The sequence below is a fragment of the Camarhynchus parvulus genome, chromosome 17, assembly GCF_901933205.1.
Source record: "Camarhynchus parvulus chromosome 17, STF_HiC, whole genome shotgun sequence".
Taxonomy (NCBI): domain Eukaryota; kingdom Metazoa; phylum Chordata; class Aves; order Passeriformes; family Thraupidae; genus Camarhynchus; species Camarhynchus parvulus.
This window is the reverse complement of record NC_044587.1, coordinates 4,205,616-4,217,697: the sequence shown is the minus strand read 5'-3', so window position 1 is coordinate 4,217,697 and position 12,082 is coordinate 4,205,616. Positions and strand designations below refer to the sequence as shown.

Sequence of the window (12,082 nt, the reverse complement as noted above, 5' to 3'; positions counted from 1 at the left end):
GAGCTGTGCTTGGCAGATATCACCCCTCACAAAGGGGTCTCTCACTTGCTGCTGGGCTCAGAGCACATTCCCAAGCCGTGTGTTCCCACTTAATAAAATGCTTACTCACTTGCAGGAGGCACTTTGACATCCTTGGCCGCACACTGCTAGATAAGGAGCATAAAAAGAATGTATTGCTCTTATAGGGGATACAGCAATATGTATCCTCAAATGAAATATCCTTTATAAGCCTGGTTATTATTCTGGCAGTGATCTCGGGTTGCTCTCAGCAGGCTCAGCTCAGCTGAGGTGTTAGTGAGCACATTGCCACGGCCAGTGGGGACTGCCAGGTGTCACATTTACCTTCTGCTGTTCCAGTGCATCCTCTATTATCCCAAGTCGGGAAAACACTTCCCCCTTCTTCCACCCATGTCAAAAGCACCATTTAGGGAGCCAGATATAGCCCTGGTATAAACAGGTGCGAGCCCACATATATCAATAGAATTACACCTGATTTTAATGGGCTTACATTTGGCCCTTGAGCCCTGGGGATCCCTCTGAGAACAGAGGCTGTATTAAATATTAAGGGCCTTATTCTCCACCCCTGCCTGTGCTGGAGTAATTAAATCTCCATGCAGACCCATTGATTTTCAACTGTGCTCTCCTTGTGGGAAGAGGCAGCGCTCGGCACGAGGGAGTGGAGCAGAGATGCTCCCTCGAGGAAAAACACATCCATTTCTCCTCCCCACAGAAATCCCATCCAGAAGAAAACTATACCAAACATTAAGTATTTGCAAAATGTGCTCGGGTAAAAGAATGCAAGTGGTCTAAAATGAAGCAATGATTCCAACTCTTCCCCACTGCCTCCAGGCTGTGACAGCAGCACTGCCGCTGCTTTGCCGCTTCCTTCGGGCTCCCGGGGCTGTGAGTGCCACACACAATCCCTCTCCTTCCCACATCAGGACCCTCCTAGCCAGACCTGCGAGGAGATGGGTGATTTCCCATCCTCCAAGGATCTCCTGAACCGTCTCCTTGGACAAGCCCCACAGCTGTTGCCAGTCTCTCCGGGGGCTTGTGCTCACTGGTTAATTCCGGTGCTTTGCCTGGAGCTAGCGCCTTTTACCTGTGTGTATACAAGTATTATTGCCAGCTTGTGATCTTTTGAGCTAGCAGGGCTGTGAAAAACGACTTTGGTTTTTCCTTAAATGCCACGGAGTTTAGAAGTGTGACGGCTCACACTGTGCTGTTATTCTTTCCAATTGAAACCTAATGATGCGTGCATATCACTTAACTCTGATGTCAATAATCAGCACACCACTTGGTCTTTGCCGTGGCTATTAGAGGGAATGAAAATGAAATACCAACTCCGTTTTATCCTGTTACTGTACCATAATAACTAATAAAGAAGTAATAAGTGAGACGTGGGGAATTTCCAGGGGAGTCATTACTACAGAGCAGACCTAAAGGCACAAAGTGAAATCCAGGAATATTAGCCAGCTCCAGATTCCCAGCCAGTGCTTCTCACTTAAGCTATACTGCTGCTGTAAAATAAGTGTTTACACAAGAAGTTACCATGTGGAAAGTATCAGACCATGTCCTGGAGTGGATATTGAGCCAAAATTAAAGACATCCTTGCAGGTAAAGACCACCCTGTGCATCAGCGTCGCGTTTAGGCTGGGCCACAGTCAAGACACAATGCCAGCATTTCATAAATCTCACTTACACTCTAGAATATGGGAAACGTTTCCCAGAACAGCTCTAAATCACCTCTGTCTGGTTGCAGGATGAATCGTGGGTTTTCCAGGGACTCTTAAATGGGAGAGGCCACCCAGAGACCTCAGGGCAATGGGTCAAAGGAAACCATATAACAAAATACTGAGTGCACGAGGTTCAAACCACGTGTAAGACGGACAATGCATTTTCTGGCTTAGAAATCACTGAATTCTTGGTTAGGAAGGAGCAGTCATTTTTGGGTGGTTGTATACATAGGAGGCAGTGGTGATTCTTTGGATTTCCTCCCCATAAACGAACTGTCGTTTATCCATGAACTGTCATTTATCCACGTGTCAAAAACCTGTCGCTGCTCAGGAGTTCTGTCTTCAGCAGCTGCCTGGTGCAAGGAAAACTTGAATCTTTACCTGCCACAGTTTTATCCACCTTTTCCACAGCTGGAACCTCCTCTGCCCCTCAGTATGGACACAACAGAGTTGACCTAAGCAACCCCAGCTGCTTCTCCAGCCCCGTGCTGGAAGGTGCTGTCGCACCTTACAGTCTCCCACCTTCCCGAAGCAAAACCTGGTTCATTTAAATCTCACAGCACATTCCCACCAGTATCCAGCATTTCCCAGCCATCTGATTTCCCCATCTCCGAGTTCCTGCTTTGTTTATCCTATTAATTCCAACCACCCCCTCTTCCCCCAACACACACGCACGCAGCCTCATTTACAGCATCTTCACCAGCAGAAGCCTCCCCAAAATATTCAGGGCACACCAAGCGAGGACTTACACGTGTGGGGAAACCCTCGTGACTGGAGATTTTTTTTTCCTCTCTCTCGAGCAAACATGAGCTCATGATTTTAATTTTTTCTTTTTTTTTTTTTCTAGGCTCTTAAAGGAAAAAAATAAAAGAGAAGCCCCGAGGAGCGGCATTCCCGGCTGCCGTTAACCAGCCGGGGGCAGCGGGACGGCGCGGATGCTGCACCGGGAGCCGCGGGGCCGCCGGGGCTGAAGGCTCCCGCTCGCAGCATCCTCTTCCTCGGGTGGTTTTCCCTCCCTCCTCCTCCTCCCCCCCCTGCATTTCCTCCTGCACCTTTAAGAAGCCCATTGCCGCCGGTGGGATGGTGTGTGCTAAAGCTGCACAGAGGAAGTTACGCAGCCGGGATCAGGCACGGAGATAAAAGCTCCGATTGTGATTGAAAGTGAGAGCAAAAGGGATTTCAGCCTCGGCATTAACTTGCGAGGGGAGCCGGGATTGCACAAAGCTCCCCCGGCCATCTGCCCTTGGGGGCCGGCGGCGCAGCGCTGCCCGCCGCGCTGGGCAGGGCTGGGCTGGGCAGGGCAGGGCAGGGCTGGGGGGTGTGTTTTGGGGGTTCCCCCGGCCCCCGAAGTTCGCTGCTCCGCCGGGAGCCCCGCGCCGCAGAGCTCCCTCCCGGTAAGGACCCGCAGCGCCGGGCATGGGGGAAAGCGGGGGCGGAGGGGGGGCGGGCAGCGCCGGCATCTGCCCCATTCCCCAACGCTGCGAGTCCCCACGAGTTGTTCCCACGCTCTCCTGGGGTGTCCCGCTCTCTGTCCCCCCTCCCCGGAGCATCCCCGTCTCCCCGCCGCGGGATGGGGTTTTATTTTCCCACTTCGGAGTTTGGGAAGCCGGGGCTCCCCCAGCCCAGAGCGCCGGCTCCCCCTGCCCCGCCGATGCCCTCCCCGCTCCGTGCAGCCCCCCAAAGTCCTTTAGGGTAAAAGAAACCGGGGAGGATGGGGCGGAGCGGGAGCGGCATCGGGTTTTGCCGGGAACCGCGAATCCATCAGGGAGAGCGGCGGGATGCGAGTGGGATTTCCAGGTTTTCTGCGGGGAGCCGCACAGCGCTATCGCGGGGTTCGGGCTCCCGTCCCCCCGCCGTGTCCCCAACTTCGCTGTCCAGGGTGCCGGGAAGGGATGGGCAGCGAGGGAAAGAGGAGAACACCTCCCGCTCCCTGAGCGCGGGGGGAGAGCGGAGAGTTCATGGGGAGAGCAACACTTCTGAGAGAAAATTAAAAACTCCTTCATTGAGTTTACTTTCTGCTCTTAATCCGAGAGCAGCTCAGTTGTTGCTCAGCGTTGTCCCTTTATTTCAATAGGGTGTTAATCCAATAATAAGAAAAAAACCCGGAGCCAGCTAAGTCAAGACACAATCTAATTTTGTGTTTTTAATACTCCGGCTATCAGTCCCCAGTGAGTGCTGAGTACTCTTCAAAGAGAACAAAGAGCATTGATTCTATTTGTTCCCATGAATTGCAGTTTCTTAATAATATCAGGTGAAGATTTATTTTCTAAGAACTAAACCAAATCAAGCAGGGTGAAACCTTTAATTTGGGGAGCCTCTCTGCCCCGTTTGCAGTATGTTGACTCATTCCAGAGCAACACTCCAACTATTTCTGCAAAGGGACTGGACTGGCTAAGTGGGTGTTGAGACACAGACTTCACCCCAAACCCGCTTGCCTGGCTGATGAACTGACAGTAAATACATTTTTTCCAGCAAATTTTCACTTCCCTGGGAATCTGTGACATTTAGCCAGCATAACAAGACACTAATAGATATTATAGATCCTTTCTACCTGGGTTTTTCCCTGACAGCCATTCAAGTGCAAGATATAATTGTTGAGGCTGTGAAAATAGATCCATAAACTTAACAGCACCGGAGTCCTCATTAAAACAACCCTGCTTGTTTTCTACACAATACCAGAGTCTCTCACTCTCACTCTTATCAGGCACTTGGCAGTGACCAGTTTGATGTAATAATTAGGAACTGACTTGTTATAACTGAAAAGACAGCTCTGATGTAAGTAGGACTTATAAACACTGTGTCACACTGGCTTATTATTTTTACTACATTTACTCATAATATAAAAATAGCAGCCAGTCTATTCTTTTTCTGGGAGTTTATTCAGGTCCAACGCAGCTATAACAGGCTATTCGTAGAGAGCTGGCAATGAAGCATGAGAGACAGCTTCTCTTTTCTGAACTCATTCATCTCAATCAGCAATCTTTCAAGCAAAAAGGGGGGAAAAGGAGATGGTAGCAGAGCGGTGTGAAACCCCTGAACATGGATCAATGCATCTGTTAACCTGGAGTTTCTGAGCTTTAGTAACTGAGCTTCATGAGAAAGGAAATGCTAAGCGTGCTGTTGAAGCAGATATGCCTCAGTTGTGAAAGAAAAGTTGGGGAAAGAAATAGAAAGGGAATTATCCAAAGGTAAAATTCTGTTCTGGATATGTGCCTCCCACCTTCTTGGACAAGATCTCCCTCCTGAATCTAATACTGAGAGAGGGTTTGACTTTTCCCCCCTCCCCGCTTCGGTTCTTTGTCATTTTGTTTTGTAATTACTTACAATTTTTATAGCTATACTGGAAAGACAACAAAATTGCAGAAATGTTGTTCTAACCTGAAATGAGTACTGGGAAGGTCATTGCTCTTTGTATTAGGTGAACCTAAATGTTATTAGGACTTTAAATTGTTTTTTATTAAATGTTATTGTTCAGATAAATCATATGTGGGGATGCTGGGCAATGTATCTGTCTCCCCAGCTGTCTTATTTATTTGCTTATCTTTTTAGGATTATCAATTTGTCTGTCTGTCCCTTCTCTGTCTGCATATTCCCCATCTCCTAATGACCCATAGCTGCTTCTTGATGTTATTTGAAGACCCATTAGAGCTCCTGTTGTCCAGCTGCTGTTGCAAAGCAGATACCTTAAATTGGGCAGCGCTCCTTCCCTTCTCCCAGACAGCAGAAAAGCCATAAGCATCTTACTATGGATTGCTTTTTATTAAAGTTGTATATCTCCCTGTTACAAAAACCTGTCTGGTGGCTTGGCAAGCCCAGCTGAGGGCTCTGCCTCCTGAGGGACCCCTGTTTTTCCTGCTCCCACTGTCTCCCCCTGCTCCCACCTAATCTGTCTTCCAATTTCTCGCAGGTCCCTCCTGCTGATGAGCTCTGCCTTTGCCCTGACCATGAAAGAGAGAGGAGATCCCAGGTAGCCCCATGGATTGCAGCTGAAGGCTTTGGGAACTTGGTGCTCTGTTGCCAAAAGGCAGAATTGGACAGGAATCCTCACCACCACCGCAGGACACAGCGGGAGAAGCCAAAGCCAGCCCGGCCCCAGTCACCCCAGTGACCACCCAGCAGCTGCTGGGACCACCACGGATCTGGGCACAGACCTGCTCACACTGACACAACCATCCTTTGGGAAAAAGGAATTTCAGCTCCAAGCTCCAAGCAGTCTCTCTTGTCAGAGTTGTACTGATGGCCAGATGCTCTATTTATTTCATGTGCTAATGTTCTAACACCCCAGTAATTAAGGCAGACACAGTTTAAGGCACTGTCCACAGCGACGCAGTTGGAGCAGACCAGAAGGCTGAGGAAAACCTGATCCAGCACCATCTCACGGCCTCTCCAATTTACGCCTATCAAATTTCATCAGCAACTCAGAACTTGATCTTTGTATTGATTGACTGGAGTCACCTCTAGATATTTTCATGCTGATTTGGAAGACCTTTCGTACAATAAAAGGGGGAAAAAATGAGGTTAAGGAAGACTTTTGACCACTGATCAGCAACTCTGGCCAAAACTTTCCCAATCAAGTGAATTGCAAAGCTGGCTTCTGTGCCAAAAGGAACTTTCCACATCCAGATACAGCGTGCAGAGTGGGATCATCCCTGTTCCTGTGTGGATCTCCTTCGAGTGGAGCATTTTTAGATGAGGAGTTTCCATGCTGATCCCGAGAGCCACCCCTAGCCCAGCCGCCGCCTTCCTCGGGACTCCCGGCACTGCCCTCGCCCAGGGACCCCGCGCCTGGCCGCAGCTGCCATGCTCTACCTGGCTGCTCTCCTCGTGCACTGCGTGCCCCTGGCCATGGGACAGTATGACATTTGCAAGTCCTGGGTGACCACGGACGATGGCCCTTCATGGGAGTTTTATGCGTGCCAGCCCAAGGCCATGAGGATGAAGGATTACGTGACCGTGCGGGTGGACCCGGCAGGAATCACTTGTGGGGACCCTCCGGAGAGGTTCTGCACCCATGTAAGTGTTTGCTCCCTTATTTACTGGCTTAGAACAGGCTCTGCTGGTGGCTGGAGGCAGTGTCCAGCCCAGCTGCCACTGGGAGAATGTCCTGGGTCAGGGTGGCCGTGGTGGCCGCTGGCTGGAGCTGTCAGTGTGCAGAGCAGGGAGAAGCCACCCTGCCCAGCAGGGATGGGGCTGGCATGCTGGAGGGAGGGTGAGGACGAGCCAGGGAGGGCTGAGCGAGTCCTGGGTGAGGTTTGGATTTTGGAAAAGCACGCAGCCTGAGCTGCTCCACTACTTGCTGAAGTGTGGGGTGTGCTCGCCTGTGCCATCCCAAAGGGCTGCTCCAGCACTGCTGGGATTTTATAGGATGTGGGCAGATGGTCTCAGTTTGAGGCAGCATGAAGGGCAGGGCAGGGGAGTTTGGCCCCTGCACACCCACAGCTCTGGTGGTTGGTCTGACAGCCACAAACTTCACTAAAGCTCCTGAAAATGTGGTTCTCCCTCTCTTCTGAAAAGGCTCTGTGGATAGACATTTGCCCTTGTAGTTAAAATCTTTAACTTATTTTCTCTTAAATATTAATCATTGCATTTCATTCCGTGCACCACAAAGCTCAGCAGGAACATTTGATTTATAATTCACAAGGCTTTACATTGTTAAAGAGTTCAGGGGTCAAAGCAAAGAGCAAAACAGTAATGCCCCCTCCCAAAGGTCCCCCAGGAGTGGTCCAGACACACATTTAAGGGACAGACACCAAGCCAGCCCATGCTGGCAGGGTTTCCACTGGGCTGAGCACTGGACAAGGAGTGTCTTCTAAAAGAGTATATTATTCTTTTATTGTAATGAGAAGGGGAGTTCTCCCTCTAAATCAGTGCAGAGAGTCCCATTTTTTTATTGTCAGTGCTACCCCATGCCTCAGTTTGCCACCCTGGGCCCAGCCAGTCAGGGCACCTCTTGAAAATCCAAGAGAAAAATGCTCCTGTGACACCAAGGGGTGCCAAACATTTATTTATGATCATCAGAATATGCTGCCAAGTAGTTACCCAGTTCCCTCCAGCCTAAGGGCTCTCATTAGTACAGGGAAGACTTTTCCACTAATTCCAGATAAGTAGCAGCTTTTCCTTTTAAAAGATCGTTTGAAAAGAAAGATTAAGTCCAAGTTTGCAAATAAAACTGTTAACTATTGATGGGTCAGTCTGTATTTCCATTTATCTGACTGACTGAAGGAGGATTAAAAGGACAGCACCAGATTGCTTCCCACTACACTCACTGCAGCCCTTTGCAAACCCTCTCTGGTTAAGGATGCTCCAGACTTCAGCTCCACTGACCTCCAAGGAAGCAAAAGACACAAACTGCAATCAGCTCCCTGCATCTCTTGATTCAGTCAATACTGAGCTGAAATCTTTCTATTCTGGGCACCGGCAGTATTTCCTTGTAGCGTACGCCTGCCATGTGCTGTAACACTTGCAAACACCGTGTACAGCCGTGAATGAGAGCTACACAAACGCAAAACATGGATTTGCCTCCCTGTCCCTGCCTCACCCCAGCCTGGCCCGGCTCTTGCCTCCCAAAACAGAAACCAGCACTCACAGCACTGTCCCCGAGCAATTCCCTGGTGAAGAATCAAGCTGAGAACAGGAATAATAAACTGCAAGGTATTTTTTAGATTTTTTTCTGGATGGGTTTGTGACATACCACTGTATTCATGGCCCTTTCTCCCCCATCTTACACCAGAGCTGTTCTCTCCAGAGGACTGAAGAGTTATAAAAACGAAGCAGAGGAGGAGCAGCCAGGCTGAGGTGGGCAAGGAGCCCACCCAGCACCCAGCGCACAGAGTAGGGGGCGGCTGCAGGAGAGATCCAGGCTCCAGCCCACCCTTAGGACTGGAGTGCTGTGGGCTGGGAGGCCATCAAGCTAAATTTTCACTGCCTCTTGTCACCGAGAATGACACGTGGCCACTTACTGCTGAGCATCCCCTTCTGGCCAGTGGAAAGTGGGCTCAGCAAGAAATGGCCCTTCCATCGCCGGTGCTGGGTGGTGACTTGACACCTATCGACGTGCAGGGGGAGGGAGCAGAGCCCGCAGAGGATGTGAGCCGAGTTCTGCTCCCCCTGCGCTAAGGAAGTGCTGGGCAGAAATCGATGCCTCTGCCCACGGATCGTTACAGCCCCGGGGAGGGGAGGGCCGGCAGCTCACACAAAGCCAGGGCAGCTCCTCGCTGCCAACCTGCTCAGGTGCCTTTTGGTGTCCTGCTATCCTTTCGCTTCAGGTTTTTAATTATTTCCTTGTAACAGGTGGGTTCTCATAGGAGCCTGGCTTTCCAGCAGAGAAGTTCTTACGGTGACTGTATTGCTTTCTTAGGTGTCTTTCAAAACAGCAGGGGACTGTCCGTGCGGTTAAACTCGCGTTCCTCAGAATTAAGCGCAGCCCAGCGGGGCTCCTGCCCTGCTCAGACAGCTGCAATCAAAACTAAAGACACACAAACACCCCTCCGTGCTCAAGGCAGCCAGACAGGGATGAGCTGCACCCTGTCCCCAGCAGGGCAGGCCAGGAGCAGAGTCCTGGTGACAGCCAGGACCTTGTCAGACAGTGAGTGTGCCCTGCACAGCCCACAGGATCACTCACTGCCCTGCCACAGCTCCAGCAGTGCTCACAAGACTTCTGCGCGAGGAGGCTTCAAGAGATGGCAGGAATTATTTGGAGGACCATACTTTGTGTTTTATAACAATTCTGGTCACATCTGGCTGCTTCCTTCTGATTGGGAAGCGTTTTGCTGCTTATTAAAGTCAAGGGTTTTGCTTTTTCCACAGTTTCTGAACCTGTTCCTATTCATGGCGATGCCGTCCTGGCAGGGTCACCTGAAAAATGAATTGTACTTTGCCTCCTGGCAGGGCAGGGGGAATGGTGGGAGCAGGAAGAAAGATGGATAAGTAAATAAAAGCCTGAATGAAACTAAAAGTGTGACTGAAAACTAATAGGGAACAGATCTTTTAAACCAAGGGTGTCAAGGGAGGGGTGAGACTTCAAAGATCACAGGCAGGGCATGGCACAGAGCAGCTGAATGTGGATTTCAAAGGAGAGGGGTTTGCAGGGCAGGCCCAGCTGGGAAACAGCCAAGCTGCACATCCCCATGGGGCAGAGGGGAGATGTGGCGTTCCTTCACCTTCCCACCCTCGTGGGCAGGAGAAGGAGGAGGCTGGCACAGCTGGCAGGCTGCTCCCAGGTGTTGAGATGCTCTGAGATGCTGAAGCACTTCTTTGAGCAGGGCCCTTTGGGAGTTCCACTTCCAAGTGTCAGCGTTTTGCACACAGGATAAAAATTCCTCAGGTTTGGTGGGGAATTCACATACAGGGCATGCAGTGGGGAGCAAGCAAATACCAAAGCCCAGCCCCAGCTCCTTGCAGATCAAGGGGTTTCCAAATCATTCCAGCAGAAACAAGGAGAGGTGTCCATAACAGACAGGCATTATGGGATGGTTTTGCTGCTCCTTGACATCCCAGTGAGAGCACAGGGAACCCACCTTGCTGCGGGAATGGGAGTTTTTTCTCCCCCCAGAAGTGTCAAGACAGTATTTCTTGTTCTGACAACGCTCTTTGATGCAGGGCCGAGCTCTCAGCCCATATTGATGGGTCAGGGGTATTTTTATTTGGCGTCAGCATTGTTTCATCAGCTAATAGAGCTTGTTGACTTTGGCACGGGTACATGAAAGGAAAAGGCTTTATTTATTCATTACACATGCAGCCAAATTGGATGTTTAGTTTAATTCTTAGCTAAACTTTTCTGAATGACATGTGGTTATAAGGCTTGTACTAAAGGACTGTTTCTCCTGTGGATTGGGTGCTAAAATTGGAAAAAGCAGACAAACCTTTGGGCTAAGAAAGCCTTTCCCCTGCATTTTTAGCCCATCTCATACAATTCTTCCCATTTATATCTTTGTACACCTGTTTAGGTGCAAACAAGGGATTGTGAGTTTAGGGATGATTAAAAGCCAAAAGTTTTTAAAATAAGAAGGGAAAAGCCAAAGATTTTAAAGTAAGAAGGGAAAAATAATTGTTTCAGCAATGCTATTCCAAAAGCATTTTTAAACATGCAGCATGTTCTGGTGGTTAAAGGATGGATTCATCCTTTCTGGTACCCTGAGCAGAGACCCACAGCCCTTTCCCAGCCCGCCAGAGTTCTACCTTGTTTTTAGTAGAACCAGGGGACAAAACACAAGTAATTCACTGCCCTAGGGTTCAAGGACATCCTTTGGGCTAAGCAGAGCCTGTATACAAGTCCAACGGAAAATCCTTTCCAAGAAAAGCGGATATTCTCCCTCCTCCTTGAATAAATCAGCACTACCCACTGCTGGTGGCAAACCCATTCTTGGTTGTAGCAGAGGGAGTTGGGACTCCCCTTTGCCCTTCATTGTGGAGCCCATATGGCCCTGGGGACAATCACTTTGCCTTTATGCCAGAATTCAGCAGCACAAGAAATTCACTCTGTGCTGTCAGATCGCCTGTACACCCCTGGCAGGGCTGTAGAGAGGGAAAGAAGTGACTTTCTTTTCCCAGCTGCAAAGTGCTAACAGCCCCTGCAGTCCCTTAAATTAACACCTGGAAAATGCTCCCCTTTCCTTTGAGGAAAGACTGGAAAAGACAACACTCTGCCATTTCCACCCAGAGGAAGGTCTCCCAGTCCACCCTTGCACCCATTGTGGCACTGCTTTTGAGTGTGGGAGAAAGAGCTGGAGCCTTTTGGTTCTGTTCCCACCCTTAATCACTCCTCAGCACCAGGGTTGCTGCAGAGGACACTGTTTGAAGTCAGGATCAGTGGCTCCTTGCCCTTGGGGCCAGACCCTTGGGTTGTACATTATTAGCTGCTCAGCAAATTACACACTGCTCTTCTCCTGCCACTGAGGCTACTTCAGAGTGCAGCAGGATCTGGGTGTTTTAAAAGGAAAGGCTTCACAGAAAAATGAAAGAATACAATTCAGCTTCAAATTAGAGAGTGCTGAGCAAACTGGATTTTCCCCTCAACAGCCTGTAACAACTTCCTTAAATGCCCAGTTCGGGATTCATCTTGTTGTAAAGTGGGATGCTACTCCCCTAACAAGGATCGTTTCCAACTGCTGATGGAAAAGACACAGTGATAAAAATGAAGCTGTCAAGTAAATTTAATTGGTACAGTGAGCAAGAAAGTTTTCCCCTACCTTGAAGTATTCAGGAAGAGTAAACTACTTTTAAGAAAAGCTTTGCTCTTCAAAGGGAGCAACGTCCAGATGGGAAAAAGAGAAGAGAATGGACTGAAGACTTGCTGGCAAGTGTGGCCAGAGCTGGGAGAGCAGTTCTTGCAGCAGCCCTTATACAGC

The 12,082-nt window shown here is 49.6% G+C and overlaps 1 protein-coding gene across 2 annotated transcripts in view; it reads left to right on the top strand.

Annotated features, from left to right (window-relative positions):
* The first annotated feature begins 2,835 nt into the window (after positions 1-2,835).
* The window catches only part of NTNG2 (netrin G2), a 48,238-nt gene continuing 38,991 nt past the window's right edge, over positions 2,836-12,082 (top strand). Inside the window, exons 1-2 of one of the 2 annotated variants that reach the window (XM_030961375.1) lie at positions 2,836-2,897; positions 5,644-6,749. In XM_030961375.1, the coding sequence (XP_030817235.1) occupies positions 6,537-6,749 (213 nt within the window). In that variant the 5' untranslated portion in view covers positions 2,836-2,897; positions 5,644-6,536. Of the gene's footprint in view, positions 3,131-5,643; positions 6,750-12,082 lie in introns of both variants that reach the window. The other variant, XM_030961374.1, reaches the window with a different exon arrangement.